This window comes from Equus quagga, chromosome 11 (genome assembly GCF_021613505.1).
Source record: "Equus quagga isolate Etosha38 chromosome 11, UCLA_HA_Equagga_1.0, whole genome shotgun sequence".
Taxonomy (NCBI): Eukaryota; Metazoa; Chordata; class Mammalia; order Perissodactyla; family Equidae; genus Equus; species Equus quagga.
In genome coordinates, this window is record NC_060277.1 from 68,926,962 (window position 1) to 68,946,567 (window position 19,606).

The 19,606-nt window shown below is 60.7% G+C and overlaps 2 protein-coding genes across 3 annotated transcripts; both read left to right on the forward strand.

Annotated features, from left to right (window-relative positions):
* Nucleotides 1-485: 485 nt before the first annotated feature.
* On the forward strand, nt 486-3,446 carry GGT6 (gamma-glutamyltransferase 6). Its single transcript, XM_046675633.1, has 4 exons — nt 486-685; nt 1,285-1,487; nt 1,576-1,689; nt 2,002-3,446. Exons 1-4 carry the CDS (start codon nt 552-554, stop codon nt 3,021-3,023), a joined length of 1,473 nt encoding a protein of 490 aa, XP_046531589.1. The 5' UTR covers nt 486-551; the 3' UTR covers nt 3,024-3,446.
* A 910-nt stretch (nt 3,447-4,356) lies between these two features.
* MYBBP1A (MYB binding protein 1a) lies at nt 4,357-19,481 on the forward strand. Of its 2 annotated transcripts, none has more exons than XM_046674969.1 (26): nt 4,357-4,601; nt 4,786-4,881; nt 5,603-5,686; nt 5,774-5,848; nt 5,941-6,048; nt 6,976-7,151; nt 7,312-7,479; nt 7,596-7,713; nt 9,067-9,362; nt 9,641-9,751; nt 10,364-10,489; nt 10,690-10,857; nt 10,951-11,056; nt 12,759-12,855; nt 12,965-13,116; nt 13,490-13,573; nt 13,654-13,803; nt 13,903-14,076; nt 14,180-14,337; nt 15,522-15,774; nt 15,932-16,057; nt 16,138-16,206; nt 16,865-16,978; nt 17,188-17,289; nt 18,238-18,398; nt 18,566-19,481. In XM_046674969.1, exons 1-26 carry the CDS (start codon nt 4,395-4,397, stop codon nt 19,386-19,388), a joined length of 4,302 nt encoding a protein of 1,433 aa, XP_046530925.1. In that variant the 5' UTR covers nt 4,357-4,394; the 3' UTR covers nt 19,389-19,481. The 2 variants fall into 2 exon arrangements, with proteins under 2 accessions (XP_046530925.1, XP_046530926.1); XM_046674970.1 differs by having other exon boundaries at nt 18,262-18,398.
* Nucleotides 19,482-19,606: the final 125 nt, after the last annotated feature.

Consider the following 19,606-nt stretch of genomic DNA (forward strand, 5'->3'; position numbering starts at 1 on the left):
GGACAGGAGCCACATGATGTGCCCTTCGTCACCCAAGTTGCTCCCCAGATAGAGAAATCTGGACCCCTGAAGTGACTTCAGGCTGAGCCCTGCCCCAGCCAGGCACCAGATGCTCCCATACCAGAACCTAGTCACATGCTGAACCCTGATCCAGGCCACAAGGTGACTGTAGTTCTAATTCGAGCTCCACTGTCCATAGATCAGAGTCCTGGATAGGCCATGGGATCCAGGGCGCCATCCCCTAAAGGGAGGGGACCAGCGGGCAGCCTGGGTCTCAGGCCTGTGGCCATGGCCCTAGGACCGGGCTCCCCCTACCTCGCTGAGCTCCGGCTCCTGGCGGGGTCCGCTGCCGGGAGCAGGCCTGTGCCCTAATGGGGCAGGCTCACAGGCAGCCTCCCTGGCCCAGTGTTCTGCCCAGACCTGTTCTAGATTCCACACCACCCTTCCCCAAGGCTGCCTCCACCTCCCACCCGCCCGGCTCCGGTTGGGCCTCCGCAGACTCAGCCTGGAAGGCTGACAGGCAGGAGGGCTGGGGCGGGCACGGCGGGGCCATGGAGCCCACAGCAGGGCCTGTGCGCTACCAGAAGCTGCTGCTCTGGGACCCAGGCCTGGAGTCTGAGGAGGAAGAGGAGGGGACAGCAGAGACACTCATTCTCGACACTTGGAGGCCCCAGGACTCCTCTGGGTGAGTCAGGGAGGGGTCTGGGCACCCAGCAACTCAGGCCTGAGGCTAACAAGTCTCTCCCTCGGGAGCCCCTAGGTGGGGCCAGGCAAATTTGTCTCAACTCAGCTCCAGGAAATTGAATGCCAGGAACCTAGGCTGCAGCCCCAGACCTGGCCAGCACCGTCAACCCAAGGTCTGTGCATCTGAAGAGATACTCGTGCCAGGCCTGCCCTGCCAGCTGCCCTGTCAAAAGTTCCCAACCCCCACTGCTGGTGCAAGAGGCACCTGCTGGGCAGGTTGGACCTGGCTACATACACCTGGCTGGGCCCTGCTCCTCAGGCCTGCCAAGACCCCTCGGCCTCCTTCCCGACTGGCCCACCCTGCCTCTCCAACCCCCTCTCCAGAGACTTCTTCCCTAGCTGTCCTCAGTTTCCCCAAGCTCCTTCCCAACTCCATGTCTCCATCCGTGCTCTGCCCTCCGCCAGGAGGCCCTCCTCCTTGGTGAACTTGTACTTCTCCTGCAAGCAAGACCAAACCTTGCGGGAAATATTCTCTGGGGTCTCTTGGGGCTCTTGGGTGTCCCCTGCCCCAGCTCTGGCTCAGGACACCCCTCTCGACAGGAACGAGGTTGGTGGCCTGCCCGGAGCCTGGGCCCGACTAGTCGCCGCCCTGCTGCTGCTGGCCGTTGGCTTCTCCCTGGCTGTGAGGCAACTCCACACCCAGGGTGGCTCCACAGAAACCCTGGGCTCTGTGGCCCTTCCGCCCAGCGGGCATGCCCACCACCCCGGAGTATACCACCATGGAGCCATCATCAGCCCTGCAGGTCAGTGCTGGGAGCAGCTCAGGGGAGGGGAGGAGCCAGGGTCACTGGTCCCAGGCCCTTCCCCGTGACAGTCCGTTCCTTGTTGCAGCCACATGTTCCCACCTGGGCCGAGAGCTCCTTGTTGCTGGGGGCAATGTCGTGGATGCCGGAGTTGGAGCAGCTTTGTGTCTGGCAGTGGTGCATCCTCATGCCACAGGGCTAGGTCAGTGACCCACAACCCCAGAGACCCCAACCCTGGGCCTGATGGGTGACCTAGAACTCAGGGAGTCAGTGGCCCTGACCTCAAGGCTGGTGAGTGAGCAGGACCTAGGACTTGAGCAGTAGCCCCAAACTTGGCTGTGAACCTTGATCCCAGGTCCATGTGAAGTTGACCCCAGGCCTGGTTATTGACCCCTGGCCTAGTCAGGAACTCCTGATCCCAGGCTAAGTCAGTGACCCTTCATCTGGGGCTACTGAGTAACCCTGACCCCAGTTAGTGCCACTGACCCCTGGGTGACCCCTTTGTCTCCCCCAGGTGCTATGTTCTGGGGACTCTTCCACAATAGCTCCTCAGGCAATTCAACTGCCCTGACGTCAGGCCCAGCCCAGACCCTGGTCCCCGGCCTGGGGCTGCCCTCCGCTCTGCCTACCCTGCGCTTGCTGCACACACGCTTCGGCCGCCTGCCCTGGCCACGCCTGCTGGTGGGCCCAACCACGCTGGCTCAGGAGGGCTTCCTGGTGGACGCACCTCTGGCCAGGGCTCTGGCAGCCCAGGGCACAAAGGGCCTCTGTCCACTCCTTTGCCACACTGATGGGAGGCCCCTGGGCCCTGGGGCCCAAGCCATCAACCCCAAACTGGCAGCTGTACTACGCAGGGCAGCCCTCGCCCCCACCCCAGACCTTGCTGGGGAGGCCCTACTGGGTCTGCTGGCCAGAGACCTGGGGCTGGAGGGACCCTCAGCTGGGCCCATGCCCACCTTGGAGCCAGCACTGCAGCTCCCTGTGCCCCAGGGCATCCTGCTCACCACCCCCAGCCCCTCAGCTGGCCCAGAACTGCTGACACTGCTGCAGGCGGCCCTACACTCCAGAGGGCCCAGCTCTGACCCCTGCCCACCACTCCTGCAAGCAATGGTGACCCCCGTGAGCAGTGTCCTGGCAACTGTGGACAGCAGCGGCTCTGTGCTCCTTCTCACCTCCTCGCTCAACAGCTCCTTCGGCTCTGGACACCTGTCCCCAAGCACTGGGGTTCTACTCAGCAACCTGGTGGCGAAGTCTGCACCTAATGTCTGGGCCTGCCCCCTCATCCTTCATAGCAGCCTGGATGACACAGAGGCTGATGTGTTGGGGCTGGTGGCTTCAGGGACCCCCACAGTGGCCAAAGTCATGACTCACACCCTGCTCAGCCACCTGGCTGGGTCCCAAACCCAGGCCCAGCAAGGACCAACAGAGAGCCCCAGCATTTGTGGCCAAGGGACCCTGCTCCAGGTGGCAGCCCATGCAGAGCATGCCCATGTCTCCAGTGTCCCCCATGACTGCTGCCCCTTCCAGGGGTTCTAAGCGGGGAGAGGTGTCTGGCAGGGGATGGGGCGTGGGGTCTCGAGCCTGGAGGCAGTGGCAGAGCAGGCCCAGCAGCCATGGAGCGCATAAAGAGTGTGCATCAATTATGTGCTCACTGCTGGCTCAGGGCCTCGACCTCTGGCCTGGTCAGTGACCCAGACTCGAGTTCTGGCTCTTTTTTCAGCTAAGGAAACTGAGGATGATACGGAAAGAGCAGCAGGGCCTGGGGCCAGCTCTGAGTTTAGATGCAGCCCTGGGACGGACAGGTGGAAGAACGCCAAGCCCCTGCCTAGGCTCTGGGCCCCATGGGCCGGGCAGGCAGAGTGCGGGCTATTGGTGGCATCTCCATGCTCCCCTTCGGGCCATCCTCTGCTGATCTCCCTCAACTGGGCTGGAAACAAAATAAAGATCAAGTCTCCTGGATGCCATGTGCCATTTCTGCTTCTTAGTTAATTTCCCATCAGCCTTTGAGGTGCCTGGTGCCAGGGCTTCCCCATGGCAGCACAGGAGACCCACATCCAGAGAGGCAGAGCCCGGGCTGGTGTCGGTCAGCTCCCCTGCTCTGTGCACCTTCTGCTTCCTGGGGCACCATACATACGGTAAACCTCTTACTCTCAGTTTCTAAAACATCCAGCAGCGCAAGGAAGGGTCAGGAAAAGGTGCCCAGGGGAGCACAGCTGAGTGTGTGGAATTTTAAGGCCGGGGTTGGCCCTGACCTCCCCCATCTCCCAGAGAGCAGGGGGCTCTCTGGACTACAGCCCTCCAGAGACAGCTTCTCAAGCAAGAAGCGGCGGGGGGGGGGGGGGGGTGTACTCCTCCCCTCATTGCAAAAGGTATCTCTCACTTAACAGAACTCTTGACCCCACCACCTCCATCTCCTGCAAGCAGAGAAAATTCTGCCCCAGCTCAGTTAAAGGTACCACCATCTGCCCAGTTATTTTAGCCCCAAACCTGGCATCCCTCTCTTTTCCTCTCCCCCGATATCCATCACCCCCCTACCGGCTCCAAGTTAGCTGGAACCCGACCTATTCCCGTATTACGTTGGCCAATCCACCACTGTCTCTAACTGTGCTTCCTGCTTCTGCCTTCGCGCTCCTACAATCCATCCCCCACACAACGGGAGAACGATCTTTTAAAAATGTAAATGGGACCAAGGCTCGCGCTTGCATGAAACCCTCCAATGACTCCCCACCACACACAGAATAAAACCCACACTTATCTCCCGGAGCGAGAGCAGAGCGAACTGGGCCGGCCCCGCCCCTAGGCCCCGCCCCCGGCCCGGCCCCGCCTCCCAGGCGACCCAATCTAGTACGCACGCGCCGCGACCTGACCTGGAAGAGTTTGTCTTCGGAGCCCACGTGTTCGGGGAGCATGGCGGAGATGGAGAGTCGGGACGTCGCAGAGCCCATGTCCCTGGGAGTGGCGACAAAGAGTGGCGCCCGGCCTGCCGACCCGCATGGCCTGCTGAAGCACAGTCGCGAGTTCTTGGACTTCTTCTGGGACATTGCGAAGCCGCAGCAGGAGACGCGGCTTGAGGCCACGGAGAAGCTGCTGGAGTATCTGCGCACAAGGCCACAGGTATGGTGGCAGGCGTCCGCGTAGATCCCGGTAAAGATGTGGCGGCTGGCTCCAAGAGTTGGGCTGGGGGGGGGCACGTGATCGCGAACCTGGATGCCCAGGTGAGCGCGGTCGGGGTGCGGGAGTGGGCGAGTGCGGGACGGTTTTTCTCACTGGTCGACCGGAGGATGCGCTTGGTTCACAGGGATCCGAGATGAAGTATGCTCTGAAGCGCCTGATCACTGGGCTCGGGGTCGGGCGAGAAACCGCCCGGCCCTGCTACAGTCTGGCCCTGGCACAGGTGAGCTAGTAGCTCCGGGGAAGGGGCCCAGCCATGCTGGTCAAAACGGTGAGGGGTGAGGGGGGCAGATGTCTCTGCTGCAGGGGAGGAGCCAGTGGTCCGAGGGAGAAGTTGCGGGTGGCACCTGAGCTGATGGGAGGCGTCCCCACGTGGAGGTGGAGAAAGTGTGAGCAAGGCTTGTCTGCAGAGAAGCCCAGGCAAGTGGGGCAGGAGAGTGAGCAGTTTCCTTTTTGTACATGGGTTGACTGGCCTCTTAGGTACATTTACTGGGAGTAGTAAGCTTTGGGATGCGTTCCCTTATATCTGCAAGGTTCAGGGCCCTCTGCCCCGCAAGGAGCACTAGGCTGAGGAACTTGGACCACTGGAAGAGCAATAAAGATCCAGTCCTTTAGGATCAGCCTGGGAGGAGCTCAGAGCAGGCTGTGGGGATAGTGTCTGGGAGTCTCAGTCTAGCAACCTAGGGGCCAAAGGAGGTAGTTTCTGAGCCCCAGGGGGCATGGGGCAGGGAGGCAAGATTCAGCTGCAGTGGAGCAGCAGAGCTCATCATCCGCACTGCTCAGAGGAGAGTGAGCAGCTTCAGAGGCATGCTTGGGGTGGGAGCCAGGGCCCAAGGCCCCTGGGCAGAAGTTGAAGGGAGAAGTGGCAGGGAGTTGAGGTCTGCTGCGGTGTGGCTGGACCACTCCTTGAACCCCTCTCTCTCTTCTGCCACAACTCCTGGCAGCTGTTACAGTCTTTCGAAGACATACCCTTGTGCAGCATCCTGCAGCAGATCCAAGAGAAGCATGACCTGCAGAAAGTTAAAAAGGTGAGAGCTGGTGGCCTAGGGAGGTCAGCAGCCCCAGGGTGGGGAATCCTCCGGCCCTTCTCACTGGTGCCTGGAATCCTTTTCTAGACAATGATGAGACCCGCTCTCTTCGCAAACCTGTTTGGGGTGCTAGCCCTCTTTCAGTCAGGCAGGCTGGTGAAGGTAAGAGCTTCGGGCGTACAGAGGGTATGGGGACTGCCTTGGGGGTCAGTGGCATGCCCTGCTCATACCCTCTCCCCCTCTGTGGGTACCAGGACTCGGAGGCACTGATGAAGTCCGTGAAGCTGCTCCAGACCCTGGCCCAGTACTACAACCACTTGCAGGAGCAGCCCCAGCAGGCGCTGGTGGACATCCTCTCTGAGGTACGTGCGGGCTGACCAGCTGTGGGACCTCGGGCAGCGCTCCCTGTTATAGAAACATGGAGAAGGCTGAGTTCATACTCTCGAGCAGCACTATCCCATAGAAATATAAAAGTGTGTAACTTGTCATCTTTAGTAACTACCTTAGGAAAGGTAGAAAGAATCGAGTGCAGTTAGTAACATATTCCACTTAGCCTAATGCGTCTACATACAATCAATATGAAACATTGTAGAGATATTTTACATTTTTTGTTACATTAAGTCTCCAAAACCCGGTGTGTATTTTACATGTACAGCAGGTCTCGATTCAGGCTTGCACATTCCGTGTGCTCAGTAGCTACGTGTGGCCAGTGGCTGCCATATTGGGCAGTGCAGTTCTAGAATAGCGCCTGGCGTGCGGCAAGTATATTAAACATGTTTGCGGCAGAGCTGACCCCTCAGGGGCCCCCACTGCCCTACTTGAAAAATAGAGGTAGGCTAGTACCTAGAATCCTTTGCTCCTGAGGAAAAGACAGAGATTGGCACCTCCCAGGCAGGGGCTTTCTGCACAGTCCAGGCTGCAGAAGCCAGAAGGACCTGGGTTCAAATCCTAGCTCTCCATTTGGGGTTTCTTGCGTAAGAAATAGGTTAGTCCTGAAAAACCCGAAAGAGGAATAATTAAAAGGGTAGCCCTGCGCCGGTTAGCATCAGCGGGGTTCTTGTTGAAAACTCAGATTCCGGGGGCTTGGGAATTTGAGATTTGTAACAAGTGGCCCTCTGGTGATTCTGATGCCCAGCAAGGTGGATTGTAGCTCTGCTGCCTCAGGCTGGCACTGCCAGGGGCCTCATGGGAGCCTGGCAGGTGGAACAACCCAGAGGGCTGACCCCAGGGGGAAAAACAAAGGATGCCATGAGGAAGCCACCCTTCCTCAACCTGTCTCCCCACTCCAGGTCCCAGAGGCCACATTGCAGGAGGTCCTGCCGAAGGTCCTCAAGGCTGACTTGAATTCAGTCCTTGGCTCCCCTGAGCACCTGCAGCTCTTCCTCCTGGCCCAGCAGAAGGTGCCCACAGAGCTCGAGAAGCTGATGGGATCGGTCAACCTGTTCTCAGATGAGAACATCCCCAGGTGAGGGACTTGGGTGGGTGGGCCCTCCCTGGGGCCATGGGGCTGCAGCTGGCCGTCAGCAGGCTTGCAGTGCAGCCTGGGGGTGTCCCTGCTACCCCGGGCGCCCTGGCCCTTGTCGGTTTGGTAGGTGCCCCCTGAGTCCCCTCTGCCCCCTCTGCAGACTGGTGACGGTCCTGAAGATGGCCGCTGCCTCTGTGAAGAAGGAGCGCAGGCTGCCCACCGTGGCTTTGGACCTGCTCCACCTGGCACTTCAGGAGGACAAGTTCCCGCGGTTCTGGAAGGAAGTCGTGGAGCAAGGGCTACTGAAGAAGCACTTCTGGCCGGCCAGGTGCGTGTGGCACTCGCTGCGCTGCACTCCGCTGCCTCAGTTGTTACATGGGGCTGGGCTGGCAGTCCACCCGGGGAGCCGAGGGCTCTGACCAGGCTCTGTCCTCTGCCCCTTAGCTACCTGTGTTTCCGCCTGCTGGGCGCAGCCCTGCCTCTACTGTCCAAGGAGCAGCTGCAGCTGGTGATGCGGGGGGACCTGATCCGACAATATGGGGAGCACCTGGTCACTGCTAAGGTGGGTGCCGCACCCTGCAGCCCAACACTGCCATAAAGGGCCTGGCAACCAGGATGCTTCCTGCCAAGAAAGGGGCTGGGCCGCCTCAGGCGTCACTCAGCTTCTGGAAAAGAGGGTTGCTCTTTGCTCTGGTGTCAGTGGTCTTCCTACCTCAGTGGCCCCGCCTGGGAGGGCAAGCACAGGTGCTGTTGGCAGGGGCCTGGGACCTGGGTGTCTCTTCCCTCTGAGTAAAGTCAGCTGCCTGAACCCCGTCTCCTCTCTTCCTCTCTGAATGGAGTTTGGGCAAGGTCAGCCTCTCTGCCCTCAGGTCCCTCAGCAGAGGCCTGTACAGCCAGGAGTCCGTCAGACCTCCCGCCACCCCCAGGTGGTGTTACAGTGAGACTAGCCATCATCACTGACGTTTGGAGCATTTTCCGCATGCCCCACACTCAGCTAAGCGCTTGACAGGAGAATCGGTTGGTGGTTAAGAGCCTGGAGGCCCCAGAGCAGACTGTCGGTCTGGTCCTGACTCCACCGCTCGCTAGCTGTGGGACCTGGCACAGCTGGCTTCCCTTCCCTGTGCCCGCCTGTCCTTGTCCGTGAGACAAGAGGAGCAGTATCTGCTCAGAGCTGTTGTGAAGATGAGCATGTTAACACGCACGGCACACAGGAAGTGCGGCTGCGTTCCTGCATTTCATCTTTACAGCCGGCTCCCGAGAGCTGCTGTCCCCGGTTCCTGGGTAAGGGACCGGCTCAGAAAGTGTAGATCTGTGATCACGAGTGCGCACTGGGAGGCCAGACCAACTGGGTCCAAATCCCAGCTGCACTGCTTGGAGCCCTGTGACCCTGAGAAGTTACTTCTAGGTGTTTTTGTGCCTCATTTTCTTCGTCTGGAAAATGACAAAGGGACCCAGTGTAGAGGGTTGTTACAGAGGTTAAATAAGCTGCTGCATGGGTGCACATTGCACAGAACCTGGCACGAAGTGAGCACTTGAGAGGTGGCAGGTTTTGAGCCCCACAATGACACAGCTAGGAGCTGGCAGAAGTGGGGCTTAAACACACAGCGGTTTGATGGCCCAGTGTGGACTCTGAGCTGCTGCTCCTTCCTGCCTCAAGCCTGGAAAACAGCTTCTCCTGATCCAGTGGGAGGCAGCCAGGAGGGGCCTTCTGGGGCCAGAGGTGTGGAGGCTGGAGCAGTCTGATGGAGGCAGGCCTTGCTGCTGGACAGAAGCGTTAGGGCGGGAGGGTGCCGCAGCCTGGCTGTGTACGGCTAGGGGGCTTCTGAGCCCTGGTTTAACCTGTTGCAGAAGAGGCTGGTGGGACTGTTGGACCCCTCCAGGCTGGTGACCCCAGTGCTATGCCTGACTCTTGCAGTTCCCGAACCAGTTCAAGTTTGCCCCAGAGATGAATGAGTACGTGGGAGCCTTCCTGGAAGGCTGCCGGGATGACCCCGAGCGGCAGCTGGCCGTGGTGGTGGCCTTCACGTCCATCACCAACCAGGGCCTCCCGGTCGTGCCTACCTTCTGGCGGGTCGTGCAGTCCCTGAGTGCCCCCGCCCTCAAGGGCTACGTGGCCTGGCTGCGGGACATGTTTCTCCAGCCCGACCTGGAGTCCCTGGTGGACTTCAGCACCAACAACCAGAAGAAAGCTCAAGACGCTTCACTGCATGGGTGAGTGGGCCTGGCAGGGAAGGGCCCTTGGGTGCAGGGCTGGGCTCGCTGAGCCCGAAAGCCTGGGCTCTCCTTCCCACTGCGTCCTGTTGCCAAACCACAGGAGGGGAGGAGGGGAGCCTTAGCTCTCAAAGAAGGCCTCAGTTTTCTTATTTATGGTCCCACGCTTGTGATAAGCAGTGGGGAGATCATGGTTTTCCTGTCTGCAAGATAGGGCAAAGGAGTACCGTTTTTGCCACCTTTCAGTGTTTTCTGTGACCTCGCCTCCTACCCCGCAGGCCTGAGCGAGCTGTGTTCCGGCTACGCAAGTGGATCATCCTTCGCCTGGTCAGCATTGTGGACAATGTGCACGTGGAGAAGGAGGAGGCCTTGATTGAGGAGGTGGCCAGGTGCGAGATGTGCTTGAGCCCCAACTCCCCATGGGTGGGGGGCCAAGAATGGGCCCTCTTGCCTAGTCCTAGTTTGGATCCCCCTGGAGCCAGAGCCTTGGGGTCAAGTCACCCGTGGGGAGCAGGCCACCCTTTCTTGTCCCTCACACAGAAGGGGATTTAAAGAAATGCCGTGGGAGCCAGAAAGTGTGGGGCTGTGGGGGCCTGAGAGGCTCTGGCTAGCTCCACGTGTTCCGCAGGCAGCTTTTGCACATTGATGGTGTCAGGGAAGCCTCGGCACCACCCTCCTCTTGCCAGCTGCTCCTCAGCCCTGGCCATAGTCCCCCGAGACGGGGCAGCCGTGCGTCTGCAGAAGCGATGGTGTGACTTGGCTGAGGTTGCACAGCCTCGTGCCTGTCTTGGTTCCCAGGGAAGGGCCCTGGTTCTTGCCCCACTTTGGGCCAAGCTGTGTTCAGCTGGGATCCAGACCTGCGAAACGTCCCCTCCTTTTCATCGCCAGAGTGGCTCCCTCCTCCCTGGCACCATGCCCTCAGTGCTGCCGTCCAGGGAGGGGCTGGGAAAAACAAATGGCCCTGCCTGAGGCAGCGCTGGCTACTCTCCCACCTTCCCCAGGTTTTGCTTTTTCCACGCATTCTTTGAAACGAAGAAGCCCACCCCACAGATCCCGGAGACTGAGCAGCGGTTCTCCTTCCCTCTGGAGAGCCGGGCCCGAGAGGTCGTCAGCGGGGCATTCTTCAGGTGGGCCAGGGGCTGCTCGGGGGAGGTCTGAAGGTGGGCCAGCCAGGTGGGAAAGTGGTCTTGAGGACATGTGCTCTCTCCACATCTAAGCTGGGAAAACCACAGGGGCCCCGTGAGTTCCAGTGGCTCTGGGTGTGGGGGGGGATACAGGTGGCTGTCTTCACTAGCCCAGCCCGTGACCGCGACCCAACCCTTCCCAGCCTGCTGCAGACCCTCAGCACACAGTTCAGGCAGGCGCCGGAGCAGACCCGGGATGGGCAGCCCTGGACCTACCGCCTGGTCCAGTTCGCAGACATGCTGTTGAACCACAGCCGCAACGTGGCCGCCCTGACGCCGTTCACGCCACCCCAGCGCCAGGCCTGGGACCGGTGAGGGGGGCGGGGTTTCCAGTGGATGGGCAGGACACTCTGGGGTCTGATGTCAGCAGCAGTGCCCTGAGAGCATACCCATCCTCATCCCAGGATGCTGCAGACTCTGAAGGAACTGGAGGCCCGCTCCTCAGAGGCCAAGGCCAAGGCCGCTGCCTTCCAGCACCTGATACTCCTCGTGGGCATCCACCTCTTCAAGGTACAGCGGCCTGGCAGGGAGGGGGTTATGGACCTGCTGTCTAGGGCGTGTCAGGCTTCCTCCTGAGAGGCTTGAGGGCTGAGTCCAGCCCGTGGACAAGCTGTGAGCGGCCAGGGAGTTGAAATTGGCAGGTTTCCTAGGCTGATTGGTCCTGGGTAGAATTACAGCCAGAGAAAAAATCACTCCATCTTCTTACTGGGCACCAGCTACGTCCAGAGCTTTCCACACGTCGTCTCTTGCTTCCAGTCCCCAACACGGTGAGGCAGGCGCTTCCTCCTGTCTGTCAGGCGGGGCAGCTGAGGTCAGGCTAAGTCACTTGCCCAGGCTGTTGGCTGGGATCAAACATGGGGACCTGACTCCACTGCCCCCCAAGGCCGTCCAAACATGCTTTACAGACCGAGGCGGGCTGTAAAGGAGAAGCGCCGCCTTCCCGGGAGGGCCCTCCTCTGGCAGACCTGGCCCCCACGGGTCAGCTGCTTCTGTGCTGGTGGTCCGTTAGGAGAGGGGCCCCGATTTTTCTGTTTAACTCACCCCCCCCCAGAATCGATGGTGATGGGTTGAGGTTAGTAGGTTTTCCTCCGTCGCTCCCCAGCACCGGCTTCGTTGCCCATCGCTATACTGCTCACGGCGTCACTCGCGCTTTCTAACAACAGGTTCTCTGGAACCAACTGTCTCCCTTTCTCTACTTCCCACTGAGAGGTTTTGGCCACATTCGGACCTTAGTGCCAGCAACTCTTCTGCCCCTCGTGGTTTCTCATGAACTCTGAACCCTGGTTTCTCCAGAGGTTTTCCTCTCGCTTTGCATGAGGCTCCTACGGGGCTGCTTTGGGTCCTAAGGCGCTTGAGTAGACCGGGCTCGCGGTTTCTCCCTCTGGCCTCTTGGCTGCGGTTTGGGCTTCCAGGCCTCAGGGACCCCGAGTCCAGCCCATGGACAAGCTGTGTGGGCAGTGTTGGCCACGATGTCCTTCGCATCCGTGGCAGTGCATCTCTGATAGCAGCAGGTCGTGACGATTATGGGGCACGTTTGGGGCCTATTGTAGACCCTGGGATCTCTGAGCTTGACTGGAACCCGGGTGTGTCCAGACGCCTGGATGAAAGATGGCCAGGGCTTTGGGCTCCTCTCCAGCCCTTCACTCTACCACCTCTGGGCCACACGTCGAAGCTGCCCACTGCATTATGAGGGAATAGCCTGCCCTTTTGGTACCATAGATCACACAGGATGTTTTCAAGAGGGCCCCCCCTGAGTCACTGGTTGGCGGTTGGAGTCTGGGCTTATCCCCAAGTTGGGTTTAAATTGGCTTAAATTTAATTAATATAAGCTAAGTTCATTAAAACTAACGGTTCTCAGTTCTTTCTCTGTGACGCCGAGTCAGGTGTCGGGGGAGTGATCTAGAATTACGAATCGGGAGGCTGGGGCCTGCTGGCTCCCTATGGCCGTAACCCGGCCGTCCCTGTCAGGCTCTGCCTCACTGGGCGTCCATGGGCAGGTTGGGCTCCATGTTCCCTGAGGGCTCTCAGATCCTATGACTGTGTGTTAGGTGTAAGAGGTCATCTGCTCTTGGGCTGCCCCCTGGGGTCTGGCGGGGTCCTCCATTCTGGATTGTGAGAGACACTGGCTAAGGCAGGCTGGTGGCTGGAGTGTTCTAGGTCTCTGATGCCAGCTGTTCCTTGGGTTACCCCCTGATTTCTGTCCTGCCCACAGTCCCCCGCAGAGAGCTGCGACCTCTTAGGCGACATCCAGACCTGCATCAAGAAGAGCCTGGGGGAGAAGACCCGTCGGACCCGCTCCAAGGCCGTCAGTGGGTCATCGCCCCTGGGGCGGGGCAGGCGGGGCACGTCCTGGGGACAGCAGGGACCCGGGATGGCTGGCGGTTCTCTGCCCGGGCTCAGCCCTCTCCCCGCTTGCAGACCCCCAGGAGCCACCGTGGGTGGAGGTGCTGGTGGAGATCCTGCTGGCCCTCCTGGCCCAGCCTAGTCACCTCATGCGCCAGGTGGCCCGGAGTGTGTTTAGCCACATCTGCTCCCACCTGACTCCACGTGCCCTGCAGCTAATCCTGGATGTGAGTTGAGGCCTTTGGGGAAGTGGGTGCCGGGACCGGGCTCTCCAAGCACTGGGCGGCACCGGGGCTGCCACGTCACCCCATCATCTTTGTTCTAATCTGCGGAGTGGGTGGGGGCCTCGCTCAAACTGCTGCTGTGCAGGCCTGATCCGAGCGTGTCTTGGCCTCGTCGGGTCTGTCCAGGAGGTGCTGGCCCTGGGCACTGGAGGGTGTGGCCGCCTCTCCTGGGCTCCATTTACCTCCCTGAAATGGGACCTTTTGGTGAAGACTGGATGGGGCACGATCAGGGAGTGTGGTCAGGAGAGCCCAGTGGTTTGAGGAGGGTTAAGGGGCCAGGGCAACAGATGAGCCAGCTGTCTGGGAATCCCCTCAGGTGCTGAACCCTGAGAAGAGCCAGGACGAGGACGACAATGTGGTGGTCATGGATGATTCTGAGAAGCAGCTAGAGAATGTGGAGGTACTTGCCAGCAAGGGGCAGGGCAGGGTGGGCAGACACACGGTGGGCAGTGGGAAGTGTGACACACCTGCCACCCACAGGATAAGAGTGAGGACAGCGAGGACAACAAAAACTCGGAGGATGAGGAGTACAGTGACGAGGAGGAGAGCGATGAGGAGGATCGGGATGGAGACGTGGACCAGGGCTTCCGGGAGCAGCTGATGGCGGTGCTGCAGGCAGGGAAGGCGCTGGTGAGCAGTGGGAGCCAGGGAGGGGCTCCCCGACCTGTCTGTGTTTGCCTGCATCTGCCCACAGAAGGCCAGGCTGCTCACTGGGCGTCTGTTCTTTAGGGTGGAGTGGATAGCGAGGACGACGATGAGGAGCTGGGGGATGAGGCCATGATGGCCCTGGACCAGAACCTTGCCAGCCTCTTTGCTGAGCAGAAACTGCGCATCCAGGCGCGGAAAGATGAGAAGAACAAGCTGCAGAAGGAGAAGATGCTCCGGCGAGACTTCCAAATCAGGGTGAGGCTGAGAGCCGCAGAGCACCACCATTGTCCTCCACAGCCCACCCCCACCCTCTGCACACACTCCCACACTTGGCTAAGCCAACCCGTCCCGGCCACAGGTCCTGGATCTGATCGAAGTGCTGGTGACCAAGCAGCCTGAGAATCCCCTGGTCCTGGAGCTGCTTGAACCGCTGCTGAACATCATCCGGCGCAGCATGCGCACTAGCAGCACCAAGCAGGAGCAGGACCTCCTGCACAAGACGGCCCGCATCTTCACGTGAGCACGGGGCAGGGCGCGGCGGGGGCTGTTGGACAGACCCCAGACTAACACTCAGAGGAGAACCAGGCCTTTAGGGCTCCAGGATTCCGAAGTGGCCCACCTGACTCTAGAATCGCTGCTCTGCCCTGGGGGCACATGGCACTCAGTAGTTCACACCGTCCTTGATGCTTAGCACCAGCTTTGTGCCAGACCCATGGTCCCCCAGTCCCATCCCTGCCCTCAGGATCACTGCACTTGGGAAACCAGACCAGGCGTCCAACAGAGACATCCTGGGACTATAGCAGGGGGTGGATAGGAGATACTGAAAGCACAGAGTGGTGGGGGCACCTAACCCAGTCTCCTGGGAAAGGTGACAGCAGTGCTGGGAGCTGTAGAGTTCATCAGGTCTGGAGCCCACAGGCAGGGCAGAAAGGCGGGTCCAGATGGAAGCCAGTCAGACGCAGCTGGAGTATGAGAGGCCTCGTAGATCGACTCTAGCACTATTGGGGAGCCACAGGGGTGTTTTCAGCAAGACGTGGGCAGGGTGGGGTGGCGGGGTGGGCTGTACCAGAGCAGGGAGCCCAGCACGGAGGCAATGGCAGTGAGACGGCAAGGAGACAGTGCAGGCCTGCCCTCCCTCCGGAGCACAGAGGTCAGGGAGACGAAGGCCAGGGGACTTGGGGTGCCGAGAGTACAGCATAGGGCGGATGGGGAGGCGTGATGGACAGTGCACGCTAGCTTGTCTCCCAGGCCAGCCCCAGGCCACACTTTCTCGCCTAGTTCTCCTGCCACCTGTTTGGACAGCGTTGACTCTGTTGAGTGTCCTGAATCTCGTCCCGACTCTGTTCCCAGCCCTGCGGGGCCACGCTGGGTTCTGAGCACACAGACCCTGGTCGTGCCTTGCAAAGGGTCTGGAAGCTACTGTCCCACAAGAGACAGGTGCAGACGGGAGATGTGGACCAGGTCTGGGGCGTTTGGCCGATGGTGCAGCCTCAGCCCAAGAGCCGGTTTCCCCTCTGGCAAATCCGTGGGTGGTCCTGTGTCTCCCTCGGCAGCCCTGGTCAGGTCCCTTCTCTCCATGTCTGTTTCCCTGCCTGTGAAATGGGACTCAGGGTCCCTGCTCTTGGGGTGGGCTCTGCTTGGCAGGGAGCAGGGGTGGAAAGGGAACGTTGGCACCAGCTGTGCCTCTTACTGCCCCACAGACACCACCTGTGCCGCTCCCGGCACTACTGCCACGACGTGGGCAACTACATGGAGACTCTGTACAGCCAGGTGGAGCGGCTGGTGCAGCAGGCCGGCCACCAGGCCGACTCCTCCATCTCCCTCTACTACTTCAATGCCTCCCTCTACCTCCTGCGGGTCTTGAAGGGCAACAGTGCTCACGGGTCCGTCCACAAGACCCAGAGGAAGGAGGAGGCTGGCCTTGACGCCAGCACCAAGCCCAGGGGCCCAGAGGTGAGTGAGCCAGGGCCCCCACCCATCTCACGGGTGGGGAGCTGAGGCCATGACTCCCGCAGGACCCACCTTTCAGCCTTCTGAAGGCAGCCAGCCTCTGCCCCTGTACCAGGGACCCCTCTCCCTGGCATCACACCAGCTCTCTCACGTGACCCAGGCTCCCAGCTCTTTTGATTTGAGCCTCGTGACCCCAGTCTACTCGTCAGCGCTGAGCTCCTTCCTGACCAAGCGCAACAGCCCGCTCACCGTGCCCATGTTCCTCAGCCTCTTCTCCCGGCACCCGGTGAGTGTGGTAACAGCCCACCCCTGGGGGCGCCTGCTCAGCCCAGTCCCCACTTCCCAGCCCTGTCATTGCCTCCCTAGGCGCTCTGCAAGAGCCTGCTCCCCGTCATGGTCCAGCATGTGACAGGCCAGACACGGCCCCGCCATCAGGTGAGGGACTTCCGGATCCCAGCCCAGGCCTTCGGGGTCTCCCACTTGACTCCTCACTAGCTGGCTATTTGTGAGGCCAAGGGATAGGGGTGAAAGGGGTGGCCCACTACTGCCTCTCTGACCTGCCAGCCCTTCCCCTGCTCCTATAGGCACAAGAGTAGCTCTGGGGGCAGGGGAGGGGCAGATTTGCTCCCACAGCTGCCACTGCCCGTGTGGCCTGAGCCCTCGGCTCCTTAGAGTTCACGCTCCAGCCTACACAGAGGAATCCCCTGGCGGTTGGTTCAGGTGCCAGGCTGACAGGGACAGGCCTGTGGAGGCTGGAGGAAGATGGCACTGAGCTAGTCAGAGGCTCTGGAAGTGTCTCAGCCTGAGGGGCTGCCAGCTCTATCTAGCCGGGAGCCCTTGCTGACCCCCAGGTCCCAGTTCCCCCACTTGCCTGAAAAGAGGGCACAGGAACAGATGCTTAAGGGGCCCAGAGCTTCTGTGGTGACAACCCAGGCAGGTCAGACCCCGAGCAGCAGGCAGCCCCCACAGAGAGCCTGAAGTTGTGGCCCCTCGGTGCCCAGCAGGCTCCCAGAGCTCTCAGGGTCCCCTTGCGGTCCCCTAAGCCTTGCCACAGCACTCCAAGGCTTCTGGTGACCACATTCCCCCACCCCAGGCCCAGGCCTGCCTGCTGCTCCAGAAGACCCTGCCCACGCGGGAGCTGAGACTGTGCTTTGAGGACCCCGAGTGGGAGCAGCTGATTGGCCAGATCCTGGCGAAGGTCACTGAGGTAATGGCCCCGGAGCTCCCCTCCCACACCCCCATCAGGTGCAGTTCTCTGGGAACCAAGGCGCGAGGATTACCGGGCTCCTGAGCCTCAGGTGGTGTCCGGTTGCCCGGGAGACGTGTCCTCCCTCGGGGCTTTGGTCTCTCCTACGGGAAATGGAGAGGCTTCAGCCAGCCCTCCAGAGCGGCTCAGCCTGGCCGCCTTCTCCCTAGAACCTGCGGACACTGGGTGAGGCCCAGACCAAGTCGGAGCAGCAGAGGGAGCTGTCCTCGGTGGAGCTGCTCAACGTCCTCTTCAGGACCGTCCACCAGGAGGTGAGCCTGGCGCTGCGGAGGGACGTCACCAGCACACAGAGGAGCCAGTCTGAGCAGAGGCTAGGGGGTTGGTGGGGGCCACGTGGGGCAGGTTCCGGGTGGCTGGGTGAGGAATCTGGGCAGTTTCTATATGGGTGGCTGGAGAGCCATGGGTGAAGGAGATCCGCTTGGGAGGGGAGAGTGCCACCGCCGTGCGTGGCAGGGTGGCATGAGGGTGCGCTGCAGCCAGAAGGCTGGGACGGGGCGGGAGGCGGCAGACCATGGGAGGAGAGGAGGAAGATTCCCCGTGGGCAGCTATTAGGAAGAAGCCCAGGTTTCCAGGCGGGTGCGGGGGCCTGAGATGCTCATGGGCCATCAGGTGGGACCAGGAGACAGCTCCGGGTGAGGGGTTCCCCAGTCTGGCCCAGAGGGAAAGGTCTGGGAGTCTTTAGCATAGAAACTGGTTGGAGCCCACGGGCAGGGCGAGCTTGCCCAAGGCTGCTGGAGGGAGGAGCCGAGCCTGGGCTGGGGCCTTGCAGAACAGCCGGTGGGCCTGACAGACAGGGGTCAGCCTGGTAGTAAAAAGCCAGGAGAAAAGGGTGTTCTGGAAGTCACTGGGTTTCAAAAATAACCCACTGGCAGGGAGAGTGAGACGGGAAGGGCTTTTGCAGCCCTGAGGCCATCGCATGGTGCCCTTAGAGGTGGGCCGGCCAGAGCCACTGAGCGAGGAAGAGTGGGACGTCAGGAGGTGGAGAGCGGGCCTTCTGGCTGTGGGAAGGGGGAATGAAGGTGGCATCTGGGGCTCTTTTTTTCTCCTGAGGTGAGAGAGACTGGTGATTTATAGGCAGAAGGAGTGGCTGAGGGTCCCGAAGAGAGCTTGGGGTCACTGGAGAGACAGTGAGTGGGCAAAGGTGGGAGGACTGGGGACCAAGGGCTGAGGAGAGGCCCTGCCTCCCCTCCCCACTGCAGCCACAGCCTTCTGCCCCTCTGCAGAACCTGACCACGGACCTGACCGCCGTCCGGGGCGTGCTGCAGAGCCGACAGGCGAGGCTGCAGCAGGGAGAACGCGCAACCGGGTCTGGCCGCCTCCACAACCTCTACTGGCAGGCCATGAAGACCCTTGGAGTCCAGTACGTCCGGGGAGGGGACCACAGCTTGGGGAAGGCTGGAGAGACCCTTGGGCTGCACGTGCTCGGATATGGTAGCTTTGGGCAGCTTGGGTCCCACAGGACCCTGGAGGTGGCAGTCACTCCTGCCCTCACTGGACGCTTCCTTAACTTTGCTCACTTCCTCCCAGGCGCCCCAAGTCAGAGAAGAAAGATGTCAAGGAAGTCCCCAGTGCCACGCAGAGCCCCGTTAGCATGAAGCGGAAGAAAAAGGGATTCTTGCCAGAGACCAAGAAGCGTAAAAAACGTAAGTCGGAGGGCACCATGCAACAGGATGCCACCAAGCCTGCAGTCACCAGTGGGAACCAGCCCCCCAGCACTGGCAGGAAGAGGAGGAACAGGGTGAAGGCCAAGGTCCCAGCTCAGTCCCAGGTGAATGGGACTCCTGCCACCAAGAGTCTGGCCCCAGACCCCCCTGCCACAAGCCCCAGCACCCCTGCCAAGACCCCAAAGCTGCAGAAAAAAAATCGGAAGCTGTCCCAGGTAAATGGAGCCACTCCTGTATCCCCCACGGAGCCTGCCAAGAGTCCAGCCCCAGACCCCCCCGCCACGAGCCTCAGCACCCATGCCAAGACCCCGAAGCTGCAGAAAAAAAAACGGAAGCTGTCCCAGGTGAATGGAGCCACTCCCGTGTCCCCCATGGAGCCTGCCAAGAGTCCAGCTCCAGACCCCCCTGCCACGAGCCCCAGTACTCCTGCCAAGACCCCAAAGCTGCAGAAAAAAAAACGGAAGCTGTCCCAGGTGAATGGAGCCACTCCTGTCCCCCTCACAGAGCCTGCCAACATAAAGGAGCATCAGAAGGCTCTCCCCAAAGAGTGTGTCTCAGGCAAGTCGCCACAGTCCATGCTGCCACGGAAAAAGGCGAGAGTGTCTTTGGCCAGCAGGAGCCCCAGCCTCCTCCAGAGTGGGGCCAAGAAAAAAAAAGTGCAGCTGAGGAAGGGGAGAAAGCCCTGAAGGCAGGCCCAGCCCCTCGCCCTCTCCCCCATCTGCCCTGAAGACTCCTATTTTTTCCACCATGATTTTAATAAACAAGCCACTGTGTACTATCTTCTGGCACTGGGGGGAGTGGGTCGGTCTGCTGCCAGCCTGCCCGGAAGTCCTGCCACAGCAAGCACAGCCTGGTCCCTTTCCCACTGGTCCCAGGGGGAGCAGAGACCCTGGCCCTGGGCTGG

Bases quoted from the DNA above. Each gene is read 5' to 3' on its own strand.
- GGT6 (XM_046675633.1), top strand. From the start codon at position 552: ATGGAGCCCACAGCAGGGCCTGTGCGCTACCAGAAGCTGCTGCTCTGG. The intron at 686-1,284 runs GTGAGTCAGGGA...CCCTCTCGACAG, and splicing joins AGGCCCCAGGACTCCTCTGG to GAACGAGGTTGGTGGCCTGC. The intron at 1,690-2,001 runs GTCAGTGACCCA...TGTCTCCCCCAG, and splicing joins TCCTCATGCCACAGGGCTAG to GTGCTATGTTCTGGGGACTC.
- MYBBP1A (XM_046674969.1), top strand. From the start codon at position 4,395: ATGGCGGAGATGGAGAGTCGGGACGTCGCAGAGCCCATGTCCCTGGGA. The intron at 5,849-5,940 runs GTAAGAGCTTCG...TGTGGGTACCAG, and splicing joins AGTCAGGCAGGCTGGTGAAG to GACTCGGAGGCACTGATGAA. The intron at 12,856-12,964 runs GTGGGTCATCGC...CCCCGCTTGCAG, and splicing joins GACCCGCTCCAAGGCCGTCA to ACCCCCAGGAGCCACCGTGG.